The sequence below is a fragment of the Rhea americana genome, unplaced genomic scaffold (genome assembly GCF_003343005.1).
Source record: "Rhea americana isolate MKP2758 unplaced genomic scaffold, rheAme1 scaffold_193, whole genome shotgun sequence".
NCBI classification, from domain to species: Eukaryota; Metazoa; Chordata; class Aves; order Rheiformes; family Rheidae; genus Rhea; species Rhea americana.
This window is the reverse complement of record NW_028186072.1, coordinates 515,903-531,158: the sequence shown is the minus strand read 5'-3', so window position 1 is coordinate 531,158 and position 15,256 is coordinate 515,903. Positions and strand designations below refer to the sequence as shown.

Below are 15,256 nucleotides of genomic sequence, written 5' to 3'. Positions count from 1 at the left end.
ATGGGCAAACAGGGAAAGTGCTACCCATGAGGTCAGTGTCACTTGCCTGCAAAGGCTTACTCTGTGTACAGCTAGCGTTTCTGTTGAGGACTAGCTCCACAGAGATGATCAGACATCCCCAGTGCAGAGCTGGATGGCAGCTCAAACTGCTACAAGWAAGAAACATAGCAGTTTTCCCGTGCAGAGAGAAGGACAAAAGCCCCCAGTTTGTCAAAGACAATGAGAAGTTACTATCTCAGCTACATTCAGGTACATGCTGGGGACAGAAAGCTGTTAATGTGGATACCAGATGGCATGCTGGAACCACAGCATCTTGGCAATATTTCATATTAAAATCAATGCGTGGGAAGKCTCTACTTTCCACCTGTACCTGGTTCCCTCTGGGTTTCCCTCCTGTGGTGGGGCCAGTGGCTTGACAGCCTTGGGAACCACATGAGCAGAGGTGCGAGACARACTCTTCACAAATAGGGTGCCTCAGGCCTGTCCCCAGCACAGCTCCCAAYAGTGCGGACATTCACCTGCATCGATGCCAAAGGCTTCACCAAGCCTGCCTTCCTGCACTTGAGCAGCTTGGCGAGGTGGTTCCTAATGTCTTTGCTGTACAGGGCATAGATAAGGGGATTAATCAGGGAGTTTGTCTCGCCCAGGAGGAATAAGCTGTCCTTGAGTGGGCCAGCCAGGTTACAGGAGCTGCAGGTGGCCTGCACAGCACCCCCCACCAGGTAGGGGCCCCAGGAAAGGCTGAAGCAGATGAGGACGATAAGCACAGTCCGCAGCGCCTTGAAGTGTCGGAGGTGCATGTGGAGGGGTCCAGCCTGGGCGCGGGCACGCCGGAGCCGTGTGTGCTGCATGTAGGCAATGCTGCCCACAGAGACGTGCAGGCACACCAGCGCCAGCAGCGCCGGAGCAAAGACACCAAAACAGAGCGCGTACAGGTACTCGCTCCTGGCTGCATACAGCAGCCCGCAGTAACCTGTGTAGTTGCTTTGCTGGAGGGAGGGCAAAATCAAAGGCAAGTGTCCAAAAAGGAAAGAGACCACCCAGAGGACAATGAGGGAAAGGATCACAGGTGTCTTCTTTAGGAGGGTGGGATAGGAGAGCGGCAGCCTTACTGCCAGGTACCTGTCCAGGGAGATCAAGAGCAAGGTCAGGATGGAGCCAATGCAGGGTGTCATGATCATGGCAATGCGCAGTAGACAGAAGGACTTGCTGCTGTCGAAGTCCCCATCAAGGATGTCATCCAGTGCCTCGGCAATGCACATGACTCCCACCAGGAGGTCAGCAGTGGCCAGGTTGAGGATGTAGATGTAGCCTGTGCCCAGTTGCTTCCTCATCAGCCTGTACACAGCCACAATAACCAGCAGGTTGGCTGGGGGGATGAGACAGCTCAGGAGGGAGTGCAGCACTGCATACAAGAGGTTGACCATTTTCCTCAGCAAAGAGGGCTGGAAAATGTATCAGCTCCAAGAGATGCCCATGAAAACAGATTGCCCACTACAGAGAAACCCTGCCATGAGTAGACACGTAGCCAAGACAGAAGAGCAGGACAGAAATGCCCTCAGACCCTTCAGCTGCACACCGAGACCAGGAACGCTTAAGTCCATCCTTTAAGAGGCACTTCTTCCATCCCAGGGGACCTCTGGGACCTTCTCAGCTACTATGAGTCTCCAGTGGTTTTTCCAGGACTTCYAGTCTCCTTTCTTCCCATCTGATTTTTCCCTATACCTGCACAGATGCACTGAGAGATGCAGGAGAGACAGTCCTCTGCCGCGTTCAGCACGAGCTAAAGCCRAATGTACTCACGAGGGCGGGAGCAGTGCAGGTCAGCAGCAGCTGGGTCCACCAGTTCCCAAGCGCGTCTTTGACGTGGAGAGATAAGGAATAGCCTCACCAAACAAAGCAATGGGAAGCTGCAGCTGCCAGCARGTGTCTGCAGTCACACAAGCGATAGGTCCACATTCCCACCAGCCGAGCTCAGGGCCATGCACTAGATGCAGAAACCTAAAACCAGGGTTTCCTTGAAGCACCACCTCTCCTGTGGAGAGGGGTTTTGGGGCTGGGGATCTCTCTTCACTGGGGAAGCGTTGGCTTTCCAAAACAGCCCACGGTCACGAGACCCAGCTCCAGCCCTGGCTGCATCATCTTCAGGCAGGAGACCCTCTCCAGCCAGGACCGACCCTGGGGCCGCTGTCCCTATTAACCGCTTCATATCATGCTCTGGCGATTTGGGAGGCAGAAGCCCATCCCAGGGGCTCCGCGACTGTCCACAGCACAGGGACACCTGGGACACGTGGCTCCAACAAGGCACCACCCATCCCTCCTGTGCATATCTCGTCCTCCCTACACCTGCAGACCAGCCCAGTATTGCACAGGGCAAGATTCATGCTTCAGTTAAGGCATTTCCAGAGAAAAGCATGTTCTAAGAAATAGTTTGCAGCTGAGAGTTTCTGAAGTTCAGCAGTATTTTACCGAGGATCAGCTCACACCTGACCAGCAGCTCACCATGTTCTGCCTGGCCACGGATCTGTGAAATGAAGTTTCATTCTTTACAGCTGTAAACTCAACACTAATAGGAAGTTGCCCTATAMACAAGTTCAAAAAAAAACTAAATCCAAGTTGTGTCAAATTAGGCCCAGGATAAACATACCATATTCATTAAGTTCACATTTATCACAGATCTGGAATTTAAGTCTACTCATCAAAGACAGATATTACTTGCAAGTTCGTGCTAATGAGCGGCATGATGGCTCTGCTAATAGCATCGCAAACACCATTTTAAAGGTGCTTGTTCCGTACCATCGTAGCTAGGCAGTCGCACGCGGCAGCTGTCGCGCTTGCATCTGTCCTGAGGAAATAGCTTTTCCCCAGGAAAATGATATTAAAAGACATTACTCATGTTCAATAGCCTGCTTTTACTTTGATCTCATCTCAATGGTGTAAGTGAGGTGCAGGACCTTAGAGAAAGGCAGAAAGTGCATGTTCAACAGAGTAAATGAGGTTTGAATCTCCACTCCAGTGCAGACCACTGTCCACTTGGCCAAATCAGGAACCAAAACGACCAGAGAAAACGGCGCATCGGCACACGATGGCGCCAGTCCCCCTCGGCGCCCAGATGATTTCAGTGCTTTGCCCAAAGTCAGAGCAAAGGACCTTCCCACAGGCACAAAGCCCACGGCAGGACACGTCCCCATTCTCTCATGGCCACAGAAGTGTGAACCTGCTCTTAGAGCCTTTACAGATCCAGCCCTTGGCGACTTACGAAATGGAAAATTAAAACCCAGAGCTTGGCACCACATGTCAGCYGCTGTTTTGCGACTAGTTTGCAAGAAAACTGGCAGAGATTGCTGCCTTTAGGACTGCCAACATTATTTTTTTTTCCATTTCATTGTTCAGTTTTTCCCTTTGAAAGTATACTATAAATAGCATTCACAAGGCTTGGTCCAGCCCATAAAAATAGATCTGCTCTGTGCATCCTACAACCCAGGACAATTACACACGACTGAAACGCTGCCCCTAACAGAAAAGCAGAGCTGTGCTTCTGGTGTGTTTAATGAACATCAGCAAAGATCTCACACATCTAACTCCAACATATCATTATCCAATCTGGAGCAGAAGAAAGAGAAGAAATGCACTGGGCTGCAAACAGATCACTGGTAAGTGTCGCCAGAGTGATACTGTGAACAGCTTAYGGAAAATCATAGCCTAGCAACACATCTGTGCATTTATTTGTTTTCTGTCTAATTTGTCTGAAGTATATAATTAATGAGAAACTAAAACTCTGTCCACATTAGAAAATTTTGGTTAATCTGTTTCAGAAGAGATTGTGTCAATTATCCAAAGAGACTATTTCATGGTAGACCCAAAGAGGATTTGAGGCCATTTTCTGCCCGATAGCTGTGTTTGGCAGCAGCTTTGTAACAACTGGCATCCATTTTATTCTCAGCTGGGTGGTGAGAGCCATGAAGCTACCTAAAGTTATTTAAATCAGTCTCTAAAGCCTTGGAGAGAGTCAAAAACCAATTCTTACAAACATGACAGCTGCCTTTAGACACTGCTAGATGATGATTCATCATCATGGCTCTTCAGACTCTCTTCCAGTTTTATTCATTACCCCAACAGAAAAAGTGTTCCTCCCTCACCACCCCACCCAAAGATGGCTTTTGATAAGAGGATCCAACAAGTACTTTAACTGGTTTTAAAAGGGATGTGAAATCACATAGCTCAGAGCAGGGGCAAAAAATAGGGACGGGARAAGAGATCTTTCCACTTCAGGGGACTCAGCTGCCTTGTGTGGCCTCACTGTGGGGACTTTTCTGCCAGTTTTGTCAGCTGAACCAGCTCATAGARGAGCCAGAAGACTTGGGCTAGGGAGCAGGACACACAGCTACGATGTCTCAGCTACAGCATGAAACCAGAGCATCCCCACCATGGAGGGAAATACACTCAGCCCCAGACATGACTTTCTTCCAGGAAGGCTGAGCTAGAGCAATAGCAATCCCATCAGCATGAAGCAGCATATCCCGCATCAGTCCCATGCTAAAAACAACACCTGTAATTACATTCTCCATCTTCAAAAGCTTACCCCATAGATCAAAGCATTGAAGTTCACTCAGCTAGAATTTCATCTTAAAAAATACAGGATAAGTTTTCAAGAAACACAAAGACAATTGTCCTAAAAACATTCTTTCCTAAAAAGGATGCAGTCCCAGTTTTAGTCTAGCTTTTAAAACATGCCTAATCCCAGACCTATTGTAACTACCTGATGTTCTCAACACAACTAACCAGCACCAGTTATCAGCAGCTTCTTCGCTGTAGTGCAAGTCCCAGCACTGCTTAACAGTCATCATCTATTCCTTAATACGGGAATTCCCATATATCCTCCCTTTAGAAGTCCCACTGCAATAGCAGCTGAACTGGTACACGCAAGCCCTCACCCCTGTCCCTTCGAGCTTGCTCCTATAGCCTTATCCCGTACCTTCATCAGCCCCAGCACTACACAGAGGCACACTGAACACACAGCAAAGACAACATAGGAGATGATGACTGCTACCATTCACCCAGGGACCCAGCAGCTGAAGGCACCAACAGCAGCTAGCTGGCACCTCAAGAGCGTACCGGTTCCCACGTGCCAACATCATGCTCTTACCTCCAGAGCTGCATCAACCAGTTGCCTCTCCCCACCCACCACTGGACTGAGCCTCCACATGCAGGCAGCAGCAGCTGGTGCCACTTAACCACCTGGCCAACAAGCTCCCTGCCCTGACCACAGCAGCACAGCTGGGAGGATCAGTGTGACACCACCAGCAGCATGAGCAATCAGGACATAAAACAGTAAGGAAGTCCGCTTCTCACTTGTGTCTGTTCTGGCAGGCTACAGGACTGGTGGCTACATACCTATGAGTAACAGTGCACTGAGGAAACCAATCTGGAATTCAGAGCCCCCACAGGAAAATTTGAGGCTTCAATTTAATCTGGTTAGATTCCTCCAGTAGCACCTAAACCCTAATCATAATTGAATTCTGGCAGATGCAAGAAAAAAAAGACAAGGTTCTATATGGCAAATACAAGAACACAGCAGGGGCCAGTCAGCCTCACCTCAATACCTGGCAAGGTGATGGAGCAAATCCTCCCAGAAATCATTTCCAAATATAATAAGGAAAAGAAGGTGATCAGGAGTAGGCAGTATGGTATCCCCCAAGGTTAATACTGTTTTAACATCTTCATTAACGATCTGCATGACAGGACCGAATGCACCCCCAGTAAGTTTGCAATGACACAAAACAGGAGTGACTGATACACCAGACTGTTATGCTGCCATTCAGGGCAGAGACGAGCAGAGAGGAACCTCATGAAGTTCAGCAAGGAAGTGCAAAGTCCTGCCCTTGAGGAGGAGTAACCGCATGCACCAGGGCAGTCTGAGAGCCCAACAGCTGGAGAGCAGCTTTGCAGAGAAAGGCCTGGGGGTCCTAGTGGACAGCAAGTTGCCTGGCCAAGAAGGCCAGCAGCATCCTGGGYTGCAGGAGGCACAGCATTGCCAGCAGGTCAAGGGAGGTGATCCTTTGCCTCCACTCAGCCCTCGTGAGGCYACACCTGAGATAGTGTGCCACTTTTGGGGTTCTCAGTACAAGAGAGATACGGATCGGCTGGCGCGAGTTCAGCAAAGGGCCACCAAGGTGCTGAAGGGACTGGAGCGTCTCTCATGCGATTAGAGGCTGTGGGAGCTGGGACTGTTTGGCCTAGAGGAGAGAAGGCTCCAGGGGGATCTCACTAGTGTCTACAAATACCTGATGGGGGGGTGTGAAGACAGAGGCAGGCTGTTCTCAGTGGTGCCCTAAGCTACTTGCTCCAGCTGGCCCTGCTTTGAGCAGGGGGTCTGGACTAGAAAATCTCCATAGATCCCCTCCAAGCTCAATCATTCTATTAAACAAAATTCATATATACACACACACAAACTATCCTTCATCCTGAATACAGCACAACCACCTTTCATCTACAACGAAGAATTTCAAGACCTATGTAAGTAACTGCTGTATTTCCACTTATCCGCTAAATGTTGCAATTTGTGCTCAGGAGAAACACATTCTTAACACTGAATCCCTTTTGGAGTCATAAATAACCTCTGCCCAACCTCTGCCAAGTAGCAGGCACTACTACCATAGGATTTACTGGAACTCCCATCCACACCAAGACAGCAAAACATACAGTACAAATCCAAGGAGAACGGCAACAAGAGAACCTAACTGTGCAGCCCTGGGGGTAGACGGCTGAAGGAACAGCTCTGGGGCAGCATCATTTCATGGCCAGCAGAACAGAGGTGCCTCCAACGGCTCTTCAGAGCAGTTCAGCCCTCAGRCGCCAGGCGTGAGCCGCGGGGCGGCAGAGGGGCTGGCTTGCGCTCGCTCCCTGGGCAGAGGGGAGCTGAACGCTGCCGCAGGAGACCCAGTCGCTCCACTGTGGCCACACAGGGCTCGGGGAGGGGGACCTCTCGGTACCTACGCTTACATCCACCTTTTTACCCATCCACAGTTGGGTAAAAAAAAGCACTACCTCGATTTTTGAAATACCTTTGCATTCCGGTGGGAAACAAAGGGCTGTGCAAAACAATCCTAACGAATGCTTTTTTTAAGGGGCTTTTACAGGACAACAAGCACAAATTTAGTGACTTTGGAAAGCAGGGTTTTTATGTATTTTTCAGTTGCAGTTCTAAGAATTTGATCATCATCAGTGACTCAAGGTACTTCACACAGTAAATGAGAACTCTTTATTTAAATTAATTTTCTTAGTTTATATTTAGGACAGTAGAAAGGCCCAACTTCTCAACTCTTCAGACTGGTCAACGAAAAACCTCTTGAGCCGGCCAACACAATTTAAAAAGCGGTTGGTCTTAACTTGTACTGATGTCACAAAGTGATGTAATTACTCTGCATATAATTTTGTTCATATAATTTAGTATATAATGCATCGTTCAACTCTGCCATATATTTTGAAAAATATACAAACCTGCTATAACCACATTAGAGATATGATAGCTGTCAATTATTTTACAATTTAGGACAATATCAGACACTCCTATAACTCCATTTTGGACTACAAAAAGAACATAAATTCATATAAAATACAACAGATTAAACAAACTTTTTCCAAGGAAAAATCAGGTATCAACTCAATCTGCCATTGTGCGAAACATGAATATAAAATAAGTTACAATTAGTAATGCCTGCATTGTTGAGCTATGAACTGGTCGAATGAAATCTTAAAAAAACTATACAGTATTATTGCACTCCATGAATGTGCAGTATCTGGAAACATGCCAGCACTGAAAGATGTCTTGCAGTAAGATTTTTTCAGGAGGCACAACGTGACTGCAAGAAAAGCATCCAGTCTGTACTAACAGCACGCTGTCTTCAGTACAGGCCTTCATTGGTCTGAGCCACGCTGCTCTTGGAAATCACTACTTACTGCCTGAAAGTGGAGAAACAAGCATTACAATCAGCAACTACTTCTATGCAGAACTGGTCAGCCGTATACAACATYGCCAAAACAGAAAGCAGAGGCATTTACTGCAGACTACAAAGAGAGGTAAGCTATGTATGCTTTGGATAATAAAAACTGAATTACGGGCACTGTTTCTTGGGAGGTTGTAACTCATAACGAGAGAGAAAGACAATCATTTTATTTCTGGTGATTGTCTACGAGGCTATCATTCTTTAGAATATTACAGTAGTGTGAATTTAAATATAGACATACTGTAAGWAAGACAAAATCAGTAAGCTTTTGAAGAAAATTCTCCATTATAACAATTTTAGCATGTTTTATAAACTTAAAAATTATGCCATTACATGGTAAGTCATAATCAATTTTGCTGCATAAAACACTTCCTTGAGATCCTCCAGATCAATACATACAGGATGCCAGGCTTCAGTAAGCATCTCTGCAAAGTACAGGAAATAACTAATTCTATGAAACAACTTATTTGATGCTTAAGATGACTTTTACTAGACTACAATTGCATGTATGCAGGAATCAAAGAAATCAATGTTTGCTCATGCCCTCTGCATTTGTACTTAAAGGCAGCAACAGCTCTGAATGCATGTGCATAAGTATTAATGGAGGAAGAAAATGACAGGGTAGGCAAGTGGGGTAAGAAGCYTGAGCTCTGAAGTCAAGAAACAGTAAAGAGAAAACCTCAGTTACAGTGTGGTTTCCTGCAAGGGATGAAATTGTATAAARTTGTTTGATGAAGTTCAGATTTCTTTGATTGTATAGAATGCAGTGTTCTTATTTATGTAAATACTTGACATTGCAGAAGCTGAATTATATTAAACAAAGCTCCCAGGGAAATCTGTGCAGGTGTCTAATGGAGTTAGGTCATCGAATACTGCATGATCAGCTTACACAATGAGGCAAGTTGCACGATGTCAGCTGACTAAAAAAGCAGCGCAGTCTGTCATTTGAGAGGTTGTTTCTTGGCTAGACAATGCCAAACAATCACAATTTCTCAAAGTGTTCTTGTGAGAAAAAGCTGCACTACAGCAACACAATACTTCACTCATGTGGCTTTTTAAAGATAGATTGTCAGATTTTGCGCCCAGTCATCTTCTAGCACATGCATGTTCCTACAAAGAGTTGTAAGCTAAATACTTCAAAAGCCACATCTGACATAAGAACACAGCACTACTTTGGCACTGAAAGTCTCAAAACACAGGTGTGACCCCTCACTCTGCTCCTAACTACCCACAGAATACTTGTAAAAGGTTAAGACAGCACAGCACATAGTTAGACAGAGACTGGGAATCAGGAAAACACATTCTAATTCCTAGGGGCATGGAACTCAGATATAGCGCAAATTATAGAGAAATCCTTTGCACACAGAATATTTTAAGGAATATAATGCAATATGTTTTCTGATCTCTACGTAATACAGTTGATTAAATCTTTACTTAAAGCCTTCTGCAAACAGTAACACACATTTTTTCCCTGGTTGGAGGTAAACCAGCCTCCAGTTTTGAACGGGTAAAAAAAGAAAACAACCCCCCCCAAATCAAAACCTCCCACCAAAACAGTAACTTTAAAATCACACAAGTCGGTTTACTGGAAGTCACTAGAACTGTGGGGTTTGTTTTTTTTGATAAAGCATTTTAAAGAACAAGTATCAATTTAAAAAGCGTAATTCACTCTCCAACACATAGTCCTTTACATCCGAGTGGACAGGTAGCCAGTGACTGGAAAAAGACTTACAAGAAGTTTCAGTGCTGATAGATGGGGCTATGATCGATGATGAGGCATTGACTCCATATGCACATTGAGCTTCATTTCATTATCAAGAATTTGTACAAGCTGCTGCATGGAAGGGAGGTGGCCAGACTCCAGCTTAGACCACACTGGAACATCTACCACAAAACACATCAGAGGAGAACACAATTATAACGTCAGAGTAAGAAAACACACAGGGCTAGCTTAAATATAAAAGATCTAGGAAGCTAAGCAAGTTGGTACTATTTTATATTGAAAAGTATTGGCCCAATACTGCTTCAAGCCTCTGGATATGCTCAAACACATTCTAASTAAGAGAAGAGACACTAACGCTTCCCTTTAGAAGTATACTACAAGGATCTACAGACTCAAAATATCCATTCCTACTAATAAAATCAGGTTTCAGCTCACTTTTGCCAACTTCTAAGGCTGCCTCAAAAAAGACTTAGGCATGTCAAGATCTGGCTTTKAAGGTTTCACTCATAATGTAACCGAAAGTCTTTTTTTTTTTGGGGGGGGGGGGGGAGGATATGAAGCACAGCACAGCCAGTAAATATTTTCAGGTAAGTACAACTTTCATTTCTAATGTTGCCAAGTACTACTCCATCAAATCTTTCCCACTGCTATTGCATTTCTTGACCCCACAGTGAAAAACACAGTTGCCATCATCTGTTTWAAAAAATAACCAACCTAGAACCTCACTGACCCAAAAGCTAAACTAGAGCCTTATTAAGTCATTGTTCATCCCTGGGAAGGCTCTGCTACCAATTCTAATCTGAGACTCAGGACTACMAGCACATCAAGTTCAACCACTTTGGGACAACGCAGCCAGGCTTTAAAAAGAATGTGGAGTGTAAGACTTGACTTAGGAAACCATTACATTGAAATTCATCCTGCACAATTATAAACTGAGAAACAAGCCACAGAGCTAGATTATGTACCTGTACCTAGAACTTGACAAATTCTGTACTTAAGTCATCTTTAAAATAATGAAATTATTTGAAGGTCTATAATTATTTAAAGATCTAAATTAAAGTTACAGATTTGTAACTTAAAAAAAAAAATCAGTACTGCTGATCAGTACTAAAAATCTGGTAATAGCAATAGATTCAATAAGATCTCAAGTCTTAATTATATTAGAAAACATGATAGGAAAAGCTTGTAAGGAACTGGAGAGTAAGTTTCCCTAGTTAGTTATTTCTTCATTAACAGTTACCACATACAAAGAAAAAAAATTATTCCAAATGACCAAGCATTCACTTAAATATAAGCTTTTTGTACAGCAATTTTAAAAAATATACATGGRGCTACTGGATAGTCCAGTGTAGCGCTACGAAGATGATCAGAGGGCTGGAGCACCTGCCCTACGAGGAACGGCTGCGAGAGCTGGGCCTCTTCAGCCTGGGGAAGTGAAGACTGAGGGGGAATCTGATCAGTGTGTACAAGTACCTGAAGGGAGGGTGTCAAGGGGAYGGGGACAAACTCTTTTCAGTTGCCCCGTGTGACACGACAAGAAGCAATGAGCAGAAATTGAAGCACAGGAAGTTCTGCCTGGATGTGAGGGGGAATTTCTTCCCTGTGAGAGTGACAGCACTGGAACAGGTTGCCCAGAGAKGTWGTGGAGTCTCCTTCTCTGGAGATCTTYAAGGCCCGCCTGGATGCRACCCTGTCTAACACGCTCTAGGTGACCCTGCTGAGCAGGGAGGTTGGACTAGATGATCTCCAGAGGTCCCTTCCRACCTTACTGATTCTRYGATTCTATGCMTAACAGAAGTCTAGATGAACTGCTTTATAAAGTATCCACAATTTTCACCATTTGCGATCTGTAACATCTGAAGTTTCAAAACAGAAAGCAAATACCACTTATAGTCACATTCTGAGACATACTACATGTCATAACACCATCCTCATTCTTCCAACACAACAGCTGCCCAATAGCCCTCACAGATCCATGTGCAGATGCAACAAAGTGAYTCCCATAAATAAAAGTTTAAGACTCACCATTCAAAGTTATTTCAAATGCACCTGTTGACATACACTGGTTCTCAATCATGTTGCTCAAGAAGAAAACCATCATACAAGCATAAACCTAGAACAGAACAGTGAGAATCTTGGACACTTTGGCTTTGTAAGCTACATCTTATTTTATTTACTCCTGGTAAGTTCTGACGGTTTACAGGTACCTTTGAATTCTCCCTTTGCAATTCATGAAGCAAGCTTAGAAGTACGTAGGCACCTTCCTTTCACTCTTTTTCCCCACAAGATAGGTACCAAACTGGTTCTGAAACCACCTCAAGTCACAATTCTGACTCTGGTAAGTTAAGCTGCACTTTCACCCTCCATTCCTCCACAGGTCCAAACACATCCGAACAGCCAGTAAGCAAAAGGAGCATATGGCTACTGTGGCACTTGCAGGACGACAAAGAAACACAACCATTCCTATGTATTACCTCTTGTTTTTGCAGTAACGCTTCAGATCTAAGAACCACAGACTCAGACACAAACAGAGAGYGAGTCAAACTGTATTTGTTCACAAAAACTGTCAATCCTCATAGCATTTCTTCAAAGTAATCATCTAGAACTTTGTTTCTGAATTGAGGTCTCAGGATGAAGTTAGGGAATCTTCAGCAAAACAACGCCTCATTCTGTGGCTAGTACATACATAATTTGCTTTTCCTGTACAGGTACATACTCACATAGGCTGCTACAACACCCAAGAATTTAGCATATGAAATCATTACTTTAGAGCATCACAGAACTCCAGTCAGATGTACCACAGCCAGCTGAGTTCAGTACTATATTTGGACCATTTAATTAAATAGGATRTATTACATATCACAGTTTCTATACATTCAAACTGGTGATACAGGCCCACTGCACTGAATAGTTCAGTTTGAGAATTTGTACATCAATAAAATGTATAAAGGCTCATACACCTATAAATTGGTTTTGCTTAGCAGAATAAATTCAGAATAAGGTTATTATAAATCAGAGTACAATGACATGAATGGGTCAACATCAACAGTACTGACGCAGAGCGATATTCATCCCACAAGGCGGAAAGTCTCTCATGCYCAAATACGTTCTGATCAAAATCCATAATATGGTCAATATGATTTTTCGAACCACCATCAAATGGCACATCTAAACTATTAGAAGTATCACGAAAGCAACAACTGCAAAATAGTTGTGAGTCAGCTTGAAATTCTACTGACTAACTGCATTTTTCTTAGCACCCAGCATTGCATCTTTACCAGTAATGTTGACCTTAGGTGTCCCTCTGCAGCATCATCAGCTTGGAAAGAGGGCAGCTAGACATCAGATCTAGGTCTGTCAAGTATATTCAGTTATAAATGTCTAAAGGCTCTTCTGAAATTGCAGGAAAGGAAAGTCAGTTACAACTGTAAAGTACTCCTAGAACTTTTCCAAAATAAAGCTGTTTACCTTATTTTCTTGGCCCCACTGCCAGATGCTTGGAGCTTGCATGCCGAAGAAAGCAAATGGATCCTTGCCAACAATTATTAAGCCTATTAACACTAGTTTGAAGATAGACAGGAACGATGCTATGTGCCTATAAAAAGACAAAACATGAAAGTCACTTAGAAGGTCCTCAGTTACTACTTCACTATTATATAGCGATAACTTACCTAATTAGAATAATTTTGATAATGTACGGGCAAGTGTTTTGTAGGAAACAAAACTATGCAAGTTTATTTGGTTGTAAGAATATCTGTAATCCAGAAATCAACACACTAAAAAACATACATCGTCAGAAGAACGCCATTACATACCATGCATACAGATTTATCCTTTTTTCTGGATAGACCTCAAATTGAGACTTCATTTCAATTTATACACTTGTCCAAACCAGATAATACACTTAGTTTCTTAAASAAGCTGTTCCAAATTATAGAGGTATATTTCATTGACATTCAATTCACTACTTCCTCTAAAAATATTTTTCCAGCAACTACACAAAACCCTAGAGTTCTCAGCAAGGGTTAAGCATTTAGCCAGAGAGTAAACTAACACTAGGGTGTTCAATCCCCAGCATTTACTCTCACAGTATTATTACCACTGCAATTATTACAGTAATTAGGTCAGGAAGTGGTTCAGAAGCCACTGCTGTAACTATGGCATCACTTTCTAGCGCGTAAATAATAGTAACAATAACACTATTTTAATTTTGCCTTTTTCCAGTTTTCTTTTGTGCAGGTGGTTCCCCTCTCCCTCCCAAACTATGGTTAAGGAAATCCCACTGGTCCCTCCAGTGAGGCTGGCTTTCTTCTGATTTATACATTAAAAATAGATTCTTCTCTCTTAGCAACCTTAACATATTACAGGAATTTCTCTCTAAGTACATAAGCCTGAAAAACAAGAGCAGCAAATATGAATTCATGCCCAGACACATCACGATAAAAGGTGAAAATTCACTGTAAAAAATGTTAATTATGTAATTTATTTCAGATTGCTCTGAAATACAACAGGCCTCATCAGACAGCTGCATTAGGTTTCCATTGAAATACTACCATCTGGAGATTTGTGAACAGAGAAGATGATTGCATACAACATTGGTTTATGATGGGGGGGGAGGGGAAAAACAAAAAAAAAACAAACTCCTGTTTTAAATTTCCATTTTCAATTTTATTTAAACCTAAACATACACATTCAAAACTCACCAAAACAAACCTAYGTATCAGAGGAAAAAGACAGCAGTCATTTGCTTACCTATATATAGGTTGAGGAAGGTAGTTCTCCCCTTCAATGCGGATGTCTGGGTACCGCTGGCTGATAACCCGCATGTACTCCTCAAACACCCGTCTGTAGCCTCAGGAAACACTAAATGAAGACACACATTGTCACCGAGACTGAAGTGCTGCACATCAAAGCCACTGCAGAACGGACAACACAGGTACTCACCCCATTTGCACATCTGTTTAATGTAAAATGAAACCAAAATTCTTCCGTCAAAGAAAAAAAAACTGTTCGTGACTGAAAAATCTTGCAAGCTGAAAATCTTGAAAGTTACCTAGGCCCTGTTTTTACACAGCATTTGTTTCCAGGTCCTAGCATAGTGATAACATTTTGATGAAGTCCATTCAGCAAGGAATTGTTTTCCAAACGAAAAAAAAAATATGTTAAGAAGTTCACACAACTATCATCTTGCTCCGCATCAAAAAAAAAAAAAAATCCAAACTTTCACACAATACTGTTTTCAGTGTTTCACTGTACCACACTCACTAGTTTAATTTATTACACCATCTCAGACTGCCCAGAGGGAAGTAACGTTTCGTTATTTCTTTCTAAGGACGACCAGACTAACTGCAGAGCAGAGCAGTTAACTATTACCGAGCTGTACTTTGGCTCCTACTTTCTGCAAGCTACGCGGCTCCACAGCTACGGAGAAGCCGGCCCAGCGCCCGTGGCCCGCCGAGCCTGCCCCAGCCCCAGCCGCGGCCCCGGCGGCCGCGCGTTTCGGGGCAGCGGCCGCGGACCCGCTTCC

At 43.8% G+C, this 15,256-nt stretch overlaps 2 protein-coding genes across 2 annotated transcripts; both read right to left on the bottom strand.

Moving 5' to 3' along the window:
• Nucleotides 1-244: 244 nt before the first annotated feature.
• On the bottom strand, nucleotides 245-1,450 carry LOC146597046 (glucose-dependent insulinotropic receptor-like). The gene has a single exon (XM_085302831.1). The coding sequence runs from the start codon at nucleotides 1,425-1,427 to the stop codon at nucleotides 459-461; it is 969 nt and encodes a 322-aa protein (XP_085158957.1). The 5' UTR covers nucleotides 1,428-1,450; the 3' UTR covers nucleotides 245-458.
• A 5,788-nt stretch (nucleotides 1,451-7,238) lies between these two features.
• On the bottom strand, nucleotides 7,239-14,623 carry SELENOT (selenoprotein T). Its single transcript, XM_085302829.1, has 5 exons — nucleotides 14,482-14,623; nucleotides 13,198-13,324; nucleotides 11,755-11,842; nucleotides 9,739-9,890; nucleotides 7,239-7,962 (listed from the first exon to the last, which is right to left on the bottom strand). The coding sequence occupies exons 1-4, from the start codon at nucleotides 14,553-14,555 to the stop codon at nucleotides 9,766-9,768; spliced, it is 414 nt and encodes a 137-aa protein (XP_085158955.1). The 5' UTR covers nucleotides 14,556-14,623; the 3' UTR covers nucleotides 7,239-7,962; nucleotides 9,739-9,765.
• Nucleotides 14,624-15,256: the final 633 nt, after the last annotated feature.

What these genes read in the sequence shown, in the direction of transcription:
- SELENOT (XM_085302829.1), bottom strand. Translation starts at nt 14,555, where the DNA reads ATGCGGGTTATCAGCCAGCGGTACCCAGACATCCGCATTGAAGGGGAG. An exon ending in CTTCCTCAACCTATATATAG is followed by an intron (nt 13,325 to 14,481) that starts GTAAGCAAATGA and finishes GTCTTTTTATAG; the next exon opens with GCACATAGCATCGTTCCTGT. An exon ending in ATTTGAAATAACTTTGAATG is followed by an intron (nt 9,891 to 11,754) that starts GTGAGTCTTAAA and finishes GTTTTGTGGTAG; the next exon opens with ATGTTCCAGTGTGGTCTAAG.